The 20,441-nt window shown below is 43.9% G+C and overlaps 1 protein-coding gene across 2 annotated transcripts in view; it reads right to left on the reverse strand.

The window, feature by feature from the left end:
* The window catches only part of HEXA (hexosaminidase subunit alpha), a 35,421-nt gene extending 16,154 nt beyond the window's left edge, over window positions 1-19,267 (reverse strand). For both annotated transcript variants that reach the window (XM_025389666.1, XM_025389667.1), the window contains exon 1: window positions 17,854-19,267. In XM_025389666.1, the coding sequence (XP_025245451.1) occupies window positions 17,854-18,106 (253 nt within the window). In that variant the 5' untranslated portion in view covers window positions 18,107-19,267. The remainder of the gene's footprint in view (window positions 1-17,853) is intronic.
* Between the last annotated feature and the right edge of the window lie 1,174 nt (window positions 19,268-20,441).

The following is a 20,441-nucleotide window of genomic DNA, read 5'->3' on the forward strand; positions in this document are numbered from 1 at the left end:
GGGCTGAAAGACGTATATACAGGGGCATGGCTGCTGTTTAAACAAATTATGAGAGGGATGTTTGGGGGAGGCAGCAACACGAGAGCTGGCAAAACAGCAGGGACACTAGGTCACTGAAAATGATGTAAATAGGGTATCACCACTGTGGTTTTCCGCCTCCAAGGTGCTACTCTGCCTGGCTATGAAGAGGGCAGGAAATAGGCAGGGGACAGTAGTACAGCTGCCTCTACACACACCCGCCCACAACCTGAACACTGAGAAGCACCGATGTGTGGGAAGCACGGTATGGCAAACAGCCCGGTCAGCCAGCAATGTCATGAGCACATGTGCTATGAGTCCAGCTGGGACAGCAGGAAATTGAGAAGCCTCCAGAGCTTAGGAGGCAGCATGAAAAACAGACCAGAGGGCTGGGAAATCAGGACAGGCTGCTTCTGGTTCTGGTTTTGCTGCTGCCAAGCTGAGCAAGTCTCAGGGCTCCCGTTTCCTCCCCTGTAAACAATGGCAGGGTGGGACCAGATTCCAGCTATTTCTCTTCAGATCTAAGACCTTGTGATTCCACAGACAGATAATACACTCCAGGGTCCCATTCCAGGACCACAGCCTCCTACCTCTGCAGCTCACTCATCTCCCTGCTTTCATGTAGACCTACTCTTCTCTTTGGGTACACTGAAAACTTTGTATCTTTTTAAAAAATCAAAACAGTAGTACAGGCCTGGTGCAGTGGCTCAGGTCCATAATCTCAGCACTTTGGGAGGCTGAGGAGAGCGGATCACTTAAAGTCAGAAGTTAAGAGACCAGCCTGGCCAACACAGTGAAACTTGGTCTCTACTAAAAATACAAACAAATTGGCTGGGCATGGTGGTGTGCCCTGTAATCCCGGCTACTCAGGAGGCTGAGGTAGGAGAATCACTTGAACCCAAGAGACCGGAGGCTGCAGTGAGCAGAGACTGCACCACTGCACTCCAGCCTGGGCAACAGACTGAGACTCTGTCTCAAAAAAAAAAAAAAATCAAACAGTACTTCCAAACAGTAGAAAATGTTTACAATTTTTTTAAAAAAAGTATCTTTGGCACCCTTCCTTAGTCCCCTCAGTAAAGAGATAAACATCACTGGTAGTTTTCTACCCCTGTAGTACCTTGTAGTGTAATTTTGCCTTAGCCTTATTCATCACAGACAGGTCATCTCCGGACATGGAATTCTCAGAACAAGGACACTCCTACCACCAAAATCCTACTGTTGAACCTTCTCCAGACTCCAGTACTATGACCCCTCTATTTCCCTTCTGTTCTCAGTCCTCTCTCATCCTTGCTTCCTTCCCTGCTGGCCTATGTGTAGCGATCCATCGCCTCAAACACAATCTAGCCAATACTCTCAGCGATCTGTCTCTTTTCTGCTGTCACAACCAATGGGCAAAACTTTCAACCCTGGATCAATCTAACATCTGCCTGCTGTGCCCCTGACCCTGGCTACTGTACCCTACTGGAGGGAAGGGAGAAAAGTCACAAAAGAACAGGATTGGACCACTGCAAAATCATGGTCTCTATCTTGGCTGGGCCTGTGATGCTACCCTGAAAATCTTCTATCTCCACCTTTGCTTCATTCTATTTTCTACACCTTCCTCAAGTCTACTTGATCACCACCTCCCTTATGCTCAGCAGACAATCAGAAGAGAACTTTCAACTATCCCTACCCTCTTCCCCTCTCCCTGCTGACAAAAATATCTGCAACACACACACCCGCCTGTACCCTTTCCCAGACCTCCACCTTGATGGAAGGGGTTTCCTTTTCCCTGTGCTCTGGAGCTCTTCTCAGTCTCCTCTCGTATAAATTATTTCCCCTTTTCCCAAAGCCTTCAGATTATTTCTTTCAGCTCTCATCAGCATTAAAATGTTTGCAATCTTCCTGGTCTCAACTGCATGTCACTTCAAACACTCACTGTTTCTTTTGCCTTCCTGCCACAAAGACACTCTAGAGGAAATGTAGCCTAGGCAGCTAAGGACCTGAACTCCAAAGGAAGACAGATCTGGATCAAAATCTTGGTTCTAACACTTTCTAGCTGCAGGCCTTCCCTAGGCAAGTTATTTACCCTCTCTAAGCTGCAGTTTCCTCAACTGTAAAATGGGGGTCCATAATACCTATATAACTGGGCTGCTGGGAAGGTTAAATGAGTTAACACATGTAAAGTGCTTAGCTCAGGGCCTGGCACATGGTAAGTGCTCATGATGTTGGTTATGCTTAGTATTCTCTTCGTAGCTGCTTCCTTACAACCTATCTATTCCTCAATCCACTATAATCTGGCTTCCTTCACCACCACTTCTCTCAAAATGGCTTCACCAAAGTCCTGTGGTTCTGTAACCAAATTCAAGGGACTCTTTTCAATTCATTCATTCATTCGACAGTAATTTACTGAATGCTTACTATGTGCCAGGGGACACATAGTAAGTGCTGGGGATACAGCAGTGGTCAAAACAGACAAAAATCCCTGCTGTCAGAGAGCTCATAGAAACCACTCACTCCTTCTGGGACCTCTTGACAGCATCGGACATCCCTGACCTTCTTGAAACTAAACTCCCTTAGCTTAGGGGACAGTGCTCTCTTGGTTTTCCTTCTAACTCCTTGAATATGCTTCTTCATTCTACTTCTCCTTCACCAACCCCAATGTGCTAGTGTTACCCAGGGTGTCCAAGGCTCCAAACTTCTCTTTTTCCCTTCCCTTACACTCTCCCTAGACAATGCCATCCACTCCCACAGCAGGCCAATGACTCCCAAATCTATCTTTCCAAGCCAGCTCTTCTTCTGGAGCTCTAGACTTGTATGCCTCCACGCAAATGTCTCAAACGCCACTTGAATCTTCAACACAAGACTAACCTAACTCTTCATTCCTCCTCCTGGCTGATCCTCTCTCTCACTTTGATAACAGCCCCATCTATTTACCTACACCAGAAATCTCCTTCTTCTACACCTTCCATCTCACTGAGTAGATCACAAGTTCATTAACTCAAAATAACATTCACAGACTGTCTGCTAGCTCAAACATTGTGTTAAGCACTGAGATTACAACAGTAAAAAGACTTCTTAAAAGTCTTACAATTACACAATACTTACAATCTCTTAACACATCACCATTTTCCCAACCCCACTGGGCCAAAGCCTTAATTCGGCCTCTTGTAATTTCTCACCTGGATGACTATAAAAAAATCTCCCAGGCAATCTTCCCCTGCCTCCAGGAATACCCATGTCAATCTACTATCCTCAGGGATATTAGAATATGAAGATAGGAGCATGACAATCTCTGCTTAAAATCTTCCAATGGCTCCCACAGCTTTCAGAATCAAGTCCAGAATTCACTGGGTAATCATAAGAAAATGCCTTGTCTTTTTCTGCTCCTGTGCAGGAACTCTCACAATGAACAATGAACTCTGTCCTGAAAATGCCATATTTTCTCCATATTTTTCTTTGCACATATTGCTTCCTCCAATTGAAACAAACTTTGCCTTCCCTCCACATCTCTCCCAATTAAGAAACAGCTCTGTTTTCCTTTTAGGAAATTTTTCTGTTATTTCCCTGCCCTTTCCTAAGAGACCCTCCTATGTAATCATGCAGCAAGGTATACACACACTTTTCAAAACACTTATCTTAAGATATGCTGTTTATTTGTCTAGCTCCTCACCTAGGTTGTGAGTTCCTCAACAGGAGGGACCAATCTCAGTGTCTCTGTATTCCCAGTGCCTGACACACGGCAGTCATTCAATACATGTTTGCTGAAAAAATGAATGATGTTGGAATTTACAAAATGCATATTTAATGTTATGATTGTGCTATGTGACAATCAGGCATAAATAGCAAGTAGTTAATGTAGAGATTACTTTTATATCCTCAAACCTCGTATTTCTGAAATCCTGAGACTGGGGTGGGCGATGCTAAGACACCCAGACTTACACAAACTGCCTTTTCAGACACTGCTCTGAAGACCTCTGGATCCATAAATTCCAAGATTTAGGTCTTTCCACTTCTCTGAAAGGAAGAACTCATTGCTGTATTAGGGTAACTAATAACTATTAGGGTAACCTGGAAACTATCAATCTTTACCTCAGTGCAAAATAGCCTTTCCCTCCACTACCCCTGTTCCCTCCTGAATCAAAACAGTTCTATCGTATCAATGTGTTTGATTCACAGAATCCTAGCAGTATGTAAAAAAAAACACATTGGTTTCGGTTATAAAGTGGTACTTGATTTTGCTTCTGGATTGGAAACTAAGAAAGGCAACCCAGGCTTGGCCACCTTCCCACTCTTTAATGTCTACTCTGCCCCCATATCCCCTGGTACCCTCCTAGGCTGGTGCCAAAGTTTGTTCCCATGCCCACTTTGTTCTCTTCCCCCTCTCACCTTTATAAACATCATATCCAGGTTTCACCTCCCCCATATTCAGCCTAATAAAAGCCCATTATATCATTCACTTCCCACTCATTTCTTCATTCTAACCAAGATATATTGAGCATTTAATGTGCATTAGGAACTGTGCTAGGTGCTGGGGCAGTTAAAAAGAAAAATAAGCCCTGGTCCCTGCCCTTGAGGAGATCACAATCTAGCAGGAGAGATAAATACAAACAATGATCACAAACATTGTGATAAGGGCTTTGGTAGATTTAATAGCCATGTCCAGCAAAGGTGGAAGGCTTGACATTGAAGGGGACCTCTGAGTGGGATCTTGAACACTGAATTGGTATTCACCAAGCTACCAAGAGGAGAAAAGGTATTCCAAGCCTGGGAAGTGAACTGGTGTGGCTAGGAGAGAAGTCAAGGCCAACCTTGTCAAACTTCTTATCCCAACAAAGTGGGAGTCTGTGAAGCCAGCTGCCCTGAGCTGGGGCCTCCTCCTTAGTGCTGCTGAATTCAGTCTAGATCATGGTACCTCCTCCTGCAAGTCCCAAGATTCTTCACCCTCCACAGACTACTAATACCTACTTGGAAGTATCACTCTCTCCAGCCCACCGGTGAATCCTGAATGTTCTTCCTTCCTCTCATTCCCATCACATATTTTTTGGGTAAAAGCTGCACTTTTTTTTTTTTTTTTTTTTTTGGGAAAAGTTGTAGTTAAAAATTTTCTATTTCCCCCTACTTTTAAAACTGATCTGCCCCTCCCAATCCTATCCCCACTGGAAAGAGAACATCTCCCTAAAATTCTAGATCTCAAGAGATAACTTTAGTTATAACAGTTTGCACAATTTTCCAATTTTTTGTAAATACATAAATTTATTAATTTTTAAAGTAAAAATGGGCCTGGGCACGGTGGTTCACACTTGTAACCCCAGCACTTTGGGAAGCTGAAGCAGGTGGATCACTTGAGTTCAAGCGTTTGAGCCCAGCCTGGTCAACATGGCGAAACCTTGTCTCTACTAAAAATACAAAAATTAGCTAGGCATGGTGGCAGGTGCCTGTAATTCCAGTTACTTGGGAGGCTGAGGCAGGAGAATTACTTGAACCTGGGAGGTGGCAGTTGCAGTGAGCCGAGCGATCATGCTACTGCACTCCAGCCTGGGTGATAGAGCGAGACTGTCTCAAAAAAACCCAAAAACAAAAAACAAAAACAAAAATGGGATCCTAATACTATTAGTTTGTAACTTTTTTCCCCTTACCAAAATGAGCTGTAGATCTGTTAATGTCAATATACATATAGATCTACATCCTTATTTATAAATGTTGAATAGAATTCCAATGATGAGATATACATTAACTTACCTAACTTCTCTTCTGTTTATGGACATTTATTCTAAGTTTTTAGTATTATAAACAATGCTCTAGTAAACAAATATTCATATATATGTATATAAGCAATTGTGAAAGATATCTGTAGGATAAATTCTTGGAGGTGGAAATGCTAGGCCACAGATATGAAAGTTTTGGTTTTGATACTGCCAAATTTCTCTTCCAAGTTACTGTACTGACTTATACCCAAATCGACATATATGGGCCCATTGCTCCACATCTTTCCAACACTAGACCATCTCAATTCTTTTTCACCGTTGCCAGCTGGATTTGAAAAAACAAACACAGGCCGGGCGCAGTGGCTCACGCCTGTAATCCCAGCACTTTGGGAGGCCAAGACAGGCGGATCATGAGGTCAAGAGATCAAGACCATCCTGGCTAACATGGTGAAACCCTGTCTCTACTAAAAATACACAAAAAAATTACCTGGGCTTGGTGGCGGGTGCCTGTAGTCCCAGCTACCTGGGAAGCTGAGGCAGGAGAATGGCATGAACCCAGGAGGCAGAGCTTGCAGTGAGCTGAGATCGCACCACTGCACTCCAGCCTGGGTGACTGAGCAAGACTCCGTCTCAAACAAACAAACAAACAAACAAAAAGACAAAAAACAAAAAAAAAATTGTTTCAATTTCAATTTGTATTTTTTTAATCTTAAGTTTTAATTTTTTTTTTTTTTTTGAGACAGCGCCTTGCTCTGTCACCCAGGCTGGAGTGCAGTGGCACCATTATAGCTCACTGCAGCCTCAATCTCCTAGGCTCAAGTGATCCTCCTGCCTCAGCCTCCCAGACAGCTAAGACTACAGGCGTGTACCAGCATGTCAGGCTAATTTTTATTTTTATTTTTTTGTAGAGACAGGGTCTCTCTATGCTGCCCAGGCTGGTCTTGAACTCCTGGCCTCAAGTCTTTCTTTGTACCTACTAGCCAAATTCTTTACTTTTTAAAGTTATTTTTCTTGGTCAGGCGCAGTGGCTCACACCTGTAATCCCAGCACTTTGGGATGCCGAGGTGGGCGGATCACAAGGTCAGGAGATTGAGACCATCCCGGCTAACATGGTGAAACCCTGTCTCTACTAATACAAAAAAAAATTAGCCAGGCGTGGTGGCCGGTGACTGTAGTTTCAGCTACTCGGGAGGCTGAGGCAGGAGAATGGCGTGAACCTGGGAGGCGGAGCTTGCAGTGAGCTGAGATTGCACCATTGCACTCCAGCCTGGGCGACAGAGCGAGAATCTGTCTCGGGGGTGGGGGGGAAGTTATTTTTCTTTTATTGACTTGTTACAAATATCTGCCTCATTTTATCCTTTATTTTTTAACCTTATGCTTTCTTTTGCTTTAATTTTTATGCAGTCAAAGCTATGACTCTTTTCCTTTATGGTCTCTTTGTTTGCTCACTTAGAAAGGCCTCCTCTACCCCTAAAATTTTAATAATAGTTTCCTTCATTTCTGCCTAACACTTGGTCTTTCATCTTTAGATCTTTAATACCTGGAATTTACTTTTGAGTTTGATATGAGGTAAAGAATTTTTTTTTCCCAATTGGATAACCAGTTATCCTCACGTATTTATTGACTAATATATTTTTTCACTTTTGATTGGAAATACTTCTTTGATCATATATTAAATTCCCACATACATACACATGCTTGCTTGCCTCTGGAATCTATTTTCTTGGCAATCTTATTGCCAGGGAAATCCACCATGTCATATCTCTACCATATTTTGTCACTTTGCCCAATATATAACCCCCTTTGCTCACTTCTGGTCCTGTACTTCTATTCTTATACATGTTGCTTCCTCTTCTCTACCAGACCACCGGTACTACATATCATTCACCTTGTAAACCCTCTGAGATCTTATTGTGTAGTTATTTAATTACTCAACTTCTTCTACTTCCTCCCTAACTGAAGCCTGGCTCTCCCCAGGAATACCACACACCACTTCCCCTACAACATGCTCTGAGAGGCAGCCACCTCCCACATCACAGGGTTGAGATATAGGGCTGCTTCTGGGTCATCCATTCCACCGCCACCAAGTAATAAAACACCTTTCTTCTGTGGTTCATGTCACCCAGCTGTTAAATTTCTAGCTCTCCTTGTTACAACCCTCTGCAGCTTCCTGATCACTTCTTTATTCACTTTTTTTTTTTTTTTTTTTTTTTTGAGATGGAGTCCTACTCCATTGCCCAGGCTGGGGTGCAGTGGCACGATCTCGGCTCACTGCAATCTCCACCTCCCAGGCTCAAGTGATCCTTCTACCTCAGCCTCCTAAATAGCTGGGATTACAGGTGTGCACCACCACACCTGGCTAATTTTTGTATGTTTACAAATTAGACGGGGTTTCACCACATTAGCCAAGCTGGTCTCGAACTCCTGACCTCAAGTGATCCAACTGCCTCAGCCTCCCAAAGTGCTGGGATTACAGGTATTAGCCACTGCACCTGACCTTATTTACTTAATACTTTGGATCCTGGTGCCCAGTATTCCTCTCCACTCCAAAGCTGGCTATTATCCTAGATGATTTTAACACCCAAGAGGAAGAACTAACCCATGTTCTGGCTTAGCAGTCATCCAACAACATCCTCCTCTTCCTCAACCACCCTCCTATGGTTGCCTTTTGGACCTTCTTCTCCTCGGGAAGTGTTCAAACTCATTCCCCCAAGCTCTAGTACTACATAGCTAACTGCTTGCTAGATACCTCATAGTCAACACGTCAAAATCAAATTTACTTTTCATGATTCTCACTCTACCTCTCAACCTCTTCATCAATTTCGCTTTTTTTTTTTTGTTTGTTTGAGACGGAGTTTTGCTCCTGTTGCCCAGGCTGGAGTGCAGTGGCACAATCTTGGCTCACCACAACCTCTGCCTCCTGGATTCAAGCGATTCTCCTGCCTCAGCCTCCGGAGTAGCTGGGATTACAGGCATGCGCCACCATGCCCAGCTAATTTTGTATTTTTAGTAGAGATGGGGGTTTCTCCACGTTGGTCAGACTGGTCTTGAACTCCCGACCTCAGGTGATCCGCCCGCCTCAGCCTCCCAAAGTGCTGGAATTACAGGCATGAGCCACCACGACTGGCCAATTTAGCTCTCTTTTTACTCCTTCCCTTCCTCTCCTACTATTTTCCCTATCTTTGTTAATGGCAGCACAAGTGAACGAGAGCCAACATTCAAACCGCTAAGTCAGAAATCTGGGAGTCATCCTCAGCACCCTTTCCCTCCAGCCTAACTCCCACTTCCAAGCAGCCATCTCCTAAATCTCTCTTCAGTCTTTCTAGTTTTCTCTGTCCTTACAGCCATCAACCCAACTTCAGCCACTATTCTCTTATTTAGATCACTATTGGCAGCCTTTTAACTGGGTTTCCTGCCTCTAATCCCACTCTACAGCAAGCCCCAATGTAGCCAGAGTTTAGTCACATCACTTATCCTGTTGACTGCACTTTACTGGCCTTCTTTGACCTTAGGATAAAGCTCCATTCCTTACCAGGGCTTATTAGGTCATTTCATGACCTTTCCATCTATCTCCTCTTTAGCTTCAGAACTTGCTGATCCACCCTAGAGTTGTGTATTTCAGCTAGACACCTTGAGTTCCTTGAATATGGCATGAAGGCTTCTCGCCTGTAGGCCTTTTCCACGTGCAGTTCCTTCTATGTGGAATACTATCTTCACCCCCACCAACTTCTACTTTTAGACCTCCTTCAACAGCTCTCTAGGAAAGTCTTTTCAATATGCACCTTCTCCTTTCCCCTCCACACACTTAGGTCGGGTGTTCCTCTTCTCCACTCCCAAAGTACTTTGTGCTTCAGTTATTATAGAAAAATATCACACCCTGTCTGTCTGTATCCCCACTTCCAGGAACTGTAAATACTTTAAGGACAGGGCAGTTCAACTTAATATTCCTTGGACGTAGTACTATTGACGATTAAAGTTACCTAATAAATACTACTTGTACTAAGAATAGATGCGAAGAAGGAAGAAATGCTACTGGAATCTGGTACCAATGGGCCAGGGATCAAAATATTCATAACCTGAGTGCTATTGAGTAACTAGATGTTAGAAGTTATTACCTATTTGAAGTAATTAATGCTAAGATATGATTAGAGCTTAATCCTGCCAGAGGCCAGTAGTTTTCCAAATTGCTAACTGGATTGACAAAGGCGTGTATGAGTATGCCACAAGACTGTACAGTGACAGGAGCAAAATTTATGTATACTGGAATTTCTGCTCCACCCCTACAAACTGTGTAACCCTGGGCATGTTACTTAGCTTCTATGTCTCCATTCTCAAAGATTCAGATAACACTGACCTCACAGAGCTGTTATGAAGATGAAAGGGCAATAACATACATCAAGTGCCAGACAATAAATGCTAGTTTCCTTCCATGTTCTACTACCCTTTTCCCAATAAGACAGTTTTGCCCCAGCAAACCTCGATTCTCTCATTTGGCCAGAGGAGTCCTGGGGTAGGGTCTCCTATGGCAAAGCCACACTCTAGGAGCAGCTTCCCTGAAGGGTTTTTCATGAGCCTCTTATAGGAGACTGAAGGCTTCACTCTTGTGAGATCCCATTCTGTATGTGAACAGGTGACACTTCAACATACAAAAGCGACATAGCCTTAGAACTCTGAATCTCCCCCAACCTAGGACTGCAGCTCCAGGCAAAACAACAAAGCCACTAATGTGGAATCCTAGTTACAACAAGGACAAGGTTGAACAAACAGTACAGTAGTTAAACTGTTCATGTATAACACAGTGTATCTGGTAAGTCATCCCCCTTACCCCCTCAATCCGAAGAGTTTTACAAAAGAAGGGGAAGGCTGCTTAACAGGTGACAAGCTGACAAGCACCCATACGTCCTGCATTTGAGTATACACTTCCACAGGAAGGAGCTCCACACCACACCCAAGCCTAACCAGCTTCAAGATGTGGACACAACAATAGCATACCAAAGTTGGCTGGGGATCAGGGCTGAGTGTGTGGCCAGGAAGCTTAAGCAAATGCCAAAGCTTAAAACAGGAACAAAGGACAAGAAGAGAGAAGACTGAAGTTCCTGACCCAATAATGGGTTTTGTTCATTACAACCAGGAATAGAGAAGAAAATAGAATTCATTTTGGTATTACAATAGACTGTGAACATGTAAACCTTGAGACAGCTCACACCACAGAAAACTCTTCAAACATACACCTCTCTGACCCCTACGGACCCAACCTCCTTTCTTCCACTGACTTTGTTGTCACTGGCTCCACAAAGGTTGTGGAACCTCCTGAGGATGATGCAAATTGATTCTATTTTATCACTTATTTTCAGGGCCAGGAGAAGAAATTTAGGAAACTGCAGAAACATAAGAGTGACCCTTCTTTTGTTTTTGTTTCCGGGTTTTTGTTTGTTTATTTGTTTGTTTGCTTTTTTTGAGACAAGGTCTGGCTCTGTTGTCCAGGCTGGAGTGCAATGACACGATCTTGGCTAACTGCAACCTCCACCTCCTGAGCTCAAGCCATCCTTCTACCTCAGCCTCCGGAGTAGCTGGGACTACAGGCATGAGACACCATGCCCAGTTTTATTTCTTAAAAGAAGTACTGGTAAGGCAGTAAAACTCCTTTCCCTCTATATAATCAACAGGAAAGGGATTGAGGCTTATGCCTTTAACAGGCTTAAGAAACAGACAACATGCTCTAGCATGAGATTGTTAAAAACAAACAAACAACAACAAAACAACAGGTATCCATCGTCAAAAACCTTCCAATGCTATGCTTCTTGCTTCTGTTTGGACGTAAGGAACTGGGGTAGAAGGAAATGGAAGGAAGGGCATCTCTGGGGCTCGGACTTTTAATTTTTATTGTTTTATTTTTAAAATCACCAAGTTCTTCCCACTATTATAGCCTCCTTCAAAGACTGAAAAAACATAACTATTTTCTTGTTATCCTTAGAAATGTCTGGAAGGTAGGCAGAGTTTAAAAAAAAAAAAAGAAGGAAGTAGCAGCAACAGCTTGGAAATTAGGCAATTAGTCTGAAGGCACATACTTAAGGAGTTAATAAACACTTTCTTGGCTGACTCCTCAATAAATCATGTTCCAGACCCTGATACACGTATACTGTGTTCAAACAGAATATCCAAGGCAGGGGAATACCTACAGCTCATGGAAATAAAACTCGAATTTTTTATAAACCAGGGCTAGGCTACCCACATACACCTTGATCAAGTTTAGCTTCTTGGACTCAGTACTATCCAGGGATACTGGAAAAGTATCATACTTCAGGTAATAAATGGTGGCTCACACCTGTAATCTCAGCACTCTGGGAGGCCGAGGCAAGAGGATCGCTTGAAGCCAGCGGGGTTCAAGACCAGCCTGGGCGATATACTAAGACCCCCATCTCTACAAAATGTAAAAAATAAAAAAAATTAGCTGGGTGCAGTGGCATGCGCCTGTAGTCCTAGCTATTCATGAGTGAGGCGGGAAGATTGCTTGAGTCCTGGAGTTCGAGGTTGCAGTAAGCCACGATCACGCCACTGCACTCCAGTCTGAATGACAGAGAAAGACCTGTTTCTTTAAAAAAAAAAAAAAGAAAGAAAGAAAGAAAAGAAAAGAAAAAAACAGGGCTGTGAGAAGACTGCGGGCCAAGCTAATCTAGGCCCTGGGATTCAAAATCAAATACGACACTTATTTTGCCCTTCAACTAAAAACTGTGCTTCTGCTCTCACCTTCTTTCTAAAGAGAATTTATTCATCACTGTATTTCTCCTATGTATCCCTCTGTTCTCCACATACCCCTTCACAAGAAAAGTAATTCTACTACAAAACCTTCTTCCCATGTTGTTTTCTTCCTCTTTGCTTTCAAAACAATAAACTTAGTGGCAACCATGCCTTTGGCAGGAATATGCCTTGTCTTTGCCGTGGGAAAGGTTAAAGTATACTTAGCCACTAGCCTAATTAAAGTGGAGAGAACTAATCAGCATTATTCTTTCTCCCCAGCCCAGCTGCCTGACCTTATCTGTTTCCCTCCTACACGCAATCCCAATGCATCTCCCACTGTGTGCTGAGTTAAGAGCAGCACAAGTTGGGATCACACAATAAGCAGCACAGTGTGATTATCCTTTGCCCAGAATCACACACTTACACTCCAAATTGGAAACCTGAAAGGAAGGCAATCCTCAATGAAAAACTGCAAATCATATCTTTCTGATGATCTTCTCAGACCTGTAATCCCAACACTTTGGGTGGCTGAAGCAGGCAGACTGGGTGAGCCCAGGGGTTTGAGATCAGCTGGGGCAACACGGTGGGACTCCATCTCTACAAAAATTAGCTGTGCACCTGGAGTCCAAGCTACTCAGGAGACTGAGATGGGAGAACAGCTTGAGCCTCAGAGGTCGAGGCTGCAGTGGGCTGTGTTTGTGCCACTGCACTCCAGCCTGGGTGACAAAACAAGACCCTGTCTCTAAAAGAAAAAAAGAAAAGAAAGAAAACAAAACCCAAACCCATAAAGCCTTCTTACAAATATTTACACAAAGTAGCTCTTTTTTTTTTTTTTTTTTTTTTTTTTGAGACGGAGTCTCACTGTGTCTCCCAGGCTGGAGTGCAGTGGCGCGATCTCGGCTCACTGCAAGCTCCGCCCCCCGGGTTCACGCCATTCTCCCGTCTCAGCCTCCCGAGTAGCTGGGACTACAGGCGCCCGCTACCGCGCCCGGCTAGGTTTTTGTATTTTTAGTAGAGACGGGGTTTCACCATGTTAGCCAGGATAGTCTCGATCTCCTGACCTTGTGATCCACCCGCCTCGGCCTCCCAAAGTGCTGGGATTACAGGCTTGAGCCACCGCGCCCGGCCACAAAGTAGCTCTTTAACGTTAATATATTCTACAAATAATAACTACATATCTACAACGTTCCAGATATAGAAGAAAAGGCCAAAGAAGGTATTTTAGGAGAGCCAGATTATACTGAACTATGCCACTTATTAACCCAGTCACTTCTTTCATATCTGAAGATGAGCAAATCAAATATTTATAAAAGCTGTAGAAGGATACAGATTCTCATATAATCATCTTCCATTCCAGAATAAAAGGGCTGGAGAAGGGAAGGAGGATTATTCTGTTCAAGGACAATGGCATCCTCAGCCACTCATAGAGATGTGCAGGTGAACATCAGACCAGGATGGGAACCTTATAATATCTATGATATACTATGGCTTCTATCAATCAGTTTCAGGAAAAGCAAAGAAGAATGGCCAGTCACAGTGGCTCATACCTGTAATCCTGAAGTGGGCAGATCACATGAGGCCAGAAGTTCGAAAGCAGCCTGGCCAACGTGGTGAAACCCCGTCGCTACTAAAGCCCGTCTCTACTAAAAAATAAAAAATTAGCCAGGCATGGTGGTGGGCGCTTGTAATCCCAGCTACTTGGGAGGCTGAGGCAAGACAATCGCTTGAACCCAGGAGGTGGAGGTTGCAGTGAGTCAAAATCACGCCACTGCATTCCAGCCTGGGCAACAGAGCAAGACTCCCTCTCAAAAAAAAAAAAAAAAAAAAAAGAAAAAGAAAAAAAAATGCAGTCAAATGGCAGAAACAGACTTAGCCACTTTACTTGGAAAAATCTGGGCTTTATCAGCTCCATCAATCACCATGCTCCACACCATGCTTATTAAGTGTCTGGAGCAACATTAGATGGGTGCCATTCCAAATTCCAAATGATCACATCTTTGCTTTGCAAACAGGATGTGGCTTAATAATCACACAGGGAACTAGATTCATTCAAGTATCTAGTTCCTAAAACAAGTCTATTTAACAGGTTCAACAACATGCAACACACACCCTCCAACTGGTAGAAACACCTTTCAATGACAAAGAAAGGTGGCAAATACTAAACACCCTCACAGAACATTTAGCAACTGGTGGGACTAACCCTTGAAGGTGAATTCAAAATAGAACTGAACCTCAATACCAGACTTGTTTTCCAGAAAAGGGAGTATGAATTCTTAGTTTCAGGTTTAGATCAAAACCAGAAGTTGCACTGCTTAATGAAAAACACTGGGTCGGCCAGGGGGGCTCATTCCACCCTGTAATCCCAGGACTTTGGTAGGCCAAGGCAAGGGGATCACTTGAGCTCAGGAATTGGAGACCAGCTTGGGCAACATGGTGAAACCCTGTCTACAAAAAATACAAAAATTAGCCAGGTGTGGTGGCATGCTCCTGTGGTCCCAGCTACTCAAGGGGCTGAGGTGGGAGGATCGCTTGAGACCGGGAGGCAGAGGTTGCAGTGAGCCAAGACTGTGTCACTGCACTCTAGCCTGGGTGACTAAGCAAGACTGTCTCAAAAAAAACAAAAACAAACAAACAAAACCCACTGGCCCAGAACCTACAATTAAGCTGTTTGGAGGAAGAGGACAGAAATCTGTTAGTTAAGATTTAACCTGCATATGTTGCCTTCTTTACTAAAATCAGACTCATAAAGGAATGTATTCTGGCTTCAGCCTTGTTGGTACTGCTTTCCCTCTATTTGCTTCCCATGCTATTGCTTCATCCTTGTTTCTGCAGAAGTAGGATTCTAGCTTAAAGTCACCTAAAAGCCTCCACAGGAAACTATGTTCCAAAGGGAAGACTCCATGGGAAGAACAATAGAGAAAGAAGTTACTTTTAAGTCTTTAGTAATGTTCACCCAACCCAGTCTTCTTTTTCTCTCAAAGGACAAGAACCCTCAACTAATAATGCAAATGAACTTACAGGAAGGTAATATATGGAAATAAACATCTTATTGAATTTATCTGGCTCTAAATCTCTTTCGTTAGGGAATTTATAGTATTTCATTGTCTCACAATCTCTCCATTTCTATCTACTTGATTAAACTATGGTACCATAGCAATGGAGGTGAAGGCCTAATTTAGTAGTATAGGAATTAGGCAAGGCGCGGTGGCTCATGCCCATAATCCCAGCACTTTGGGAGGCCAAGGCGGGTGGATCACTTGAGGCCAGGAGTTCGAGACCAGCCTGGCCAACATGGTGAAACCCCATCTCTACTAAAAATATAAAAATTAGCTGGGCATGGTGGCGAACACCTGTAGTCCCAGCTACGCGGGAGGCTGGCGCAGGAGAATCGCTTGAACCCAGGAGGCGGAGGTTGCAGTGAGCTGAGATCATATCACTGCACTCAGCCTCAGTGTATGCTGAGTGATAAAGCAAGACTCCATCTCAAACAAAAAAAAAAAAAAAAAAAAAAGGCCAGGCGCGGTGGCTCAAGCCTGTAATCCCAGCACTTTGGGAGGCCGAGACAGGCGGATCACGAGGTCAGGAGATCGAGACCATCCTGGCTAACATGGTGAAACCCCGTCTCTACTAAAAAAATACAAAAAACTAGCCGGGCGAGATCTGGCCACTGCACTCCAGCCTGGGCAACAGAGCGAGACTCCATCTCAAAAAAAAAAAAAAAAAAAAAAAGGAAAGGAATTATTCTCATGTATATAGTATTAGTAAACAACCTACAAAGCTTTTGAGCATCTTATAATTCACTGTGTACCACTGTTTCATATTTTCATGTTTCCGCAATTGAACTATAGAGTCTAGGGCTAGGTCTTAAGACTTTTCTCGTAACCTTCAGAGTGCCCAGCACTGGGATTGACACATAGCAGTTAGAAGGATCTTTTTTTTCCCCCATAAACCAGGCTCAAACTCTTCTATAACCCAAATCAACATATTCTGAGTGCCAATCTTGTGTAAGGCTCTCTATTATTTGTCATGCAGGATTCAGAGGAAAATGTGATCTACCACACTCAAGAGCAGGCCTCTTATCCTCTCCAGCTTAATGCATTTTACCAGTTAAGGACTACTCTGATGCTGAGATTGTACTTCTTTCCCTAAATCAAATGTCACGTGTTTAATTAAATGCTTTTAATTCTAGATATCAAATGATAACTTTTGTGAAGTAATTTAAACACACTTGAAACATCATATAAAATATTACTATATGACTCAACTGTAAATGTGGCTCCCACCCCCATAACATCTATACAATATAACCAAAGAGCTAGATTCCAGGAGATTATCAAGAAACTTCTAAATTTTGAACCCATGCAGCAGAATTGTATTCCTTTACATTGTTGACTCGACTTATACATGTGCTGTGGAATAATTATCCTCAAATGCAATTTTCAGTACTGATTACATAGCTGCCTAAAAGAAAACTGTTAGCCCCTTCCATTTTATATCAAACCAATGTCTAAAGTGCTCTTGACCTCTTTAACCCCACATTTTCCCCACCCTCATCCCTCCTCAATCCCCAGAACCCACTCATCACATCCACTAGACCTGAAATTTGAGCTCAATCATAACTCTTTGTGTCTCTGCTCAAGCCCTTCTTCCTGCCTGGAATACGCTCTTTTCAGTCCCGGCTAATTACATCCACCACCCCATTCCAAGTAGCCGCTGGAAATTCACTTCCTTATGTTCTATGACTTCTTTCACAGTTTATACTTGTCTTGTTTTGGGGGGAGGGGTTGCTTTTTTGAGACGGAGTCTCGCTCTGCTGCCCAGGCTGGAGTGCAGTGGCGCGATCTCGGCTCATGACAACCTCCACCTCCTGGGTTCAAGCGATTCTCCCGCCTTAGCACCCTGAGTAGCTGGGACTACAGGCGCGCACCACCACGCCCGGCTAATTTTTTGTATTTTTGGTAGAGACGTGGTTTCACGGTGTTGGTCAGGCTGGTCTCGAACTCCTGACCTCGTGATCCGCCCACCAAACATTCTCTGTGCCAGACACTTGTATGTAACCTTGCATAGTTCTTGTATTATGTCTCCCCAATTTTGAGTGTTTTCTCTGGTCTCCTCTACCCAGCCCTTGGCCACAGCCTCACTAGGACCCTGGACAGCTTGAACACGGTCAGAAGGATCACCTAAGATTTTTGCTGGCACAGTATTTTCCATAAATTAATCTCCTGATTGAACCGTAGTCCTATAGTAGTTACCTTTGGATGTAAACCTAATACAGCTCGAGGAGGAAGTGGAGTGCTTGTGATCAGAGGGCTGGGCAAAAGCCCAGAGGGCGTCTCTGTAGCCCTGGGGGAGCTGTCCCCAGGCAGGCTCTCTCAGGGCCCGGGAACAGGGCGGGACAAGTTCGACTGACCTGTGCCGTAAGGACGGGGCCAAGACCCGGAACCGAAAAGCAGGTCACGATAGCGCTGGAAGGCCTCGTCGAGGACTGAGCAGCCAGGCTGCGCGGCGGAGCTGACATCGTACTGGAATTGAAAGTTGTTCGGATAAAGGACGTAGCGCTGGTCGGAGGTTTGGATGTTCTGAGGCCAGGGCCAGAGGGCGGTCGCCCGTCCTGCGAACGCTGCCGCCAGCAGCAGCGAAAACCAAAGCCTGGAGCTTGCCATGGCCCCCCGGTCTCCCCTCTCGGAGAGGCCTGGCCACGTGAGACCCTGGTCAGGTGAGCGGCGCCCGCGTGACTATCGGCGAATCACGTGACCAGAGGCCGCTCTGCGCCTGCGACCCCGGGAGGACCCACTCCCTGCCCTTTCACTTCCGGCCTGGACGTGAGGCTCCTGCTGCATGCAGCGGGTAGTGCCGGGCGTCGGCAACTGCTCGGCTCCCCAGACGCCTGTCGGGCCCAGTAGAACCGTAAATAACCGGCCACCCCTGCGGCCGTGCGGTGTCTGATGGAACTAGACAGCTCACCCGACTCGAGAAGCACGGGGTGGGGAGGCGAGGACGCAGGGCGAGCTGGAAAAGAAAGTTTCCCAGATGGCTCCAGGGTGAATCTTGAATGTTGTGATGGAGCTCGCCAGGCCTACTGGGAGGTAAAGGACTTCCCAGGCTGAAGTAAGTTCAGCAGCAGAAAAACGGAGGATTAAAACCACAAGTCGTTGTGATGTGAAATTTCGTGGGGCAAGAAAGGGCCGGAAGTGGGTAGTCTGCACGGCTCTGCTAGAGAGGGGATCACAAGATCACAAAAATGTGATCTACTTATGACTGGAAAAAATGTGTACTCTCAGAGCCAGCTCGAGGCATTCCATTGCCTCCGATATGAGCTCTTCCCTTCAAGATTGACTATAAATCTCTTAGCAACTCACATCCCCTTTCCCCAGACAAAACCCCACATACCCCGGTGTGTATTTACTGAAAGCAGTAAGATATTGCTGGGCCTTTGGGTGCAAGATGGAGAGTGCTCAAAGATAAGGACAGGGGCCTGGTCCTGCAGGGCCTTACATAGGAAGTCGAGGAATTTATTCTCTGAGCAATTGAAAATCATCCCGAAAGATCTGCATTTTAGAAATACCATGTTGAATAGTTGCATAAAAAACCAGTTAGGAGGCCCCTTTTTATTGGAGGTAGAGAATAAGGAGAGACTGAACTACAGAAGTAGGGAAGGAAAAGCGCTGTAGAGCCAAGAAATAGTGGGTATCCAGAAGAGAGGCTTGAGAAGTGATCAAGGAGAATTCCACAGTTATCAGAGACCCTGTCTTCCTTGTTCACCACTATGTTACCAGAACATAATACAAATAATGCTATTGTTATTGGGTGGCATTATTTAGTTAGTAGGTACTTTTTAAAATTTTTAAATTTAATTTTAGTATTAAAATACATGTAAAGATCAGGAAAATGAACTTTTAAAATTAAGGGCTTTCACTGGGCATGATAACACATCCCTGTAGTCCCAGCTACTCCCAGCTATTCAGGAGGCTAAGGCGGGAGGATCACTTGAACCAAGGAGTTCAAGTTTAGCCTGGGCAATATAGTGAAACCCTTTGTCAAAAACCAAGGGCTACTGAAATTGAAATCATGATAATTTATATGCAGCTTGTAGGTACCTAATTGCTAGTTATACATACATGGCTTTGATGGGAAATTAAACATTCTGACAATACAGAAATTCATCAAGCAATTTGTCTTTGATGGTTGATTATTCAAGAACAGAGCTTGTAGCAAAAAAAGCAGAAATTAGATCCCACAGTCATCAGGTTCAGATTCTAAGGCATGCATTCTTACACTAATTTCTTCTTTGCTCAAATCTTAATTTTCATCAGCATTAGTAAGTGTCTGGGTACTCTGCCAGTCAGGAGAGATGTTACCAAAGGTACAAAGGAAAAGGATTTGAAAAGTATTGTCAGAAGAGCCAAGTTCATAATCAGACCCACAGGATCAATAATTTGGGGGAGTGTTTAGAGCAGTTTCGAGGATGACAGCAGTAGATCGAAGTAGAATTTCAGGACTGAGCATATGCCAAGGCACCCTTTTATGTGATATTCAAACTGTACCAGAAGGGAGGAGTCATTTAAAAGAGTTACGCAAGATGAAAGAGCTAGATCCAAATAAAGACATTATAAAAATTACTAATGGGGCCGAGCATGGTGGATTACAGGGATTCAGTTATTTAATTATTACTGAAAGAGCTCTTTTAGACTTAATCAAATTTTTAAATCAAATATTCTTATGCATACATAAAAGTAAGTTACACAAGATAAATTTGTTGATCTTCCAAAATATCCCCCCTTACTATACACTAGAGTGGGGTTTTGGCATAATGGCAGACAAATAGATGGAATGGAATAGAGGGTCCAGGAAAAGAGCCATTTGATTATTACTCGATCTCAACAAAGACACCAATTTAATTTAGTGGGGAAAGCAAGTTATTTTCAATAAAAGGTGATAAAATAGATACCCCTATGTGGGGAAAATGAACTATGATCCCCTACCTCACAGCATACACAA

This window comes from Theropithecus gelada, chromosome 7a (assembly GCF_003255815.1).
Source record: "Theropithecus gelada isolate Dixy chromosome 7a, Tgel_1.0, whole genome shotgun sequence".
Taxonomy (NCBI): Eukaryota; Metazoa; Chordata; class Mammalia; order Primates; family Cercopithecidae; genus Theropithecus; species Theropithecus gelada.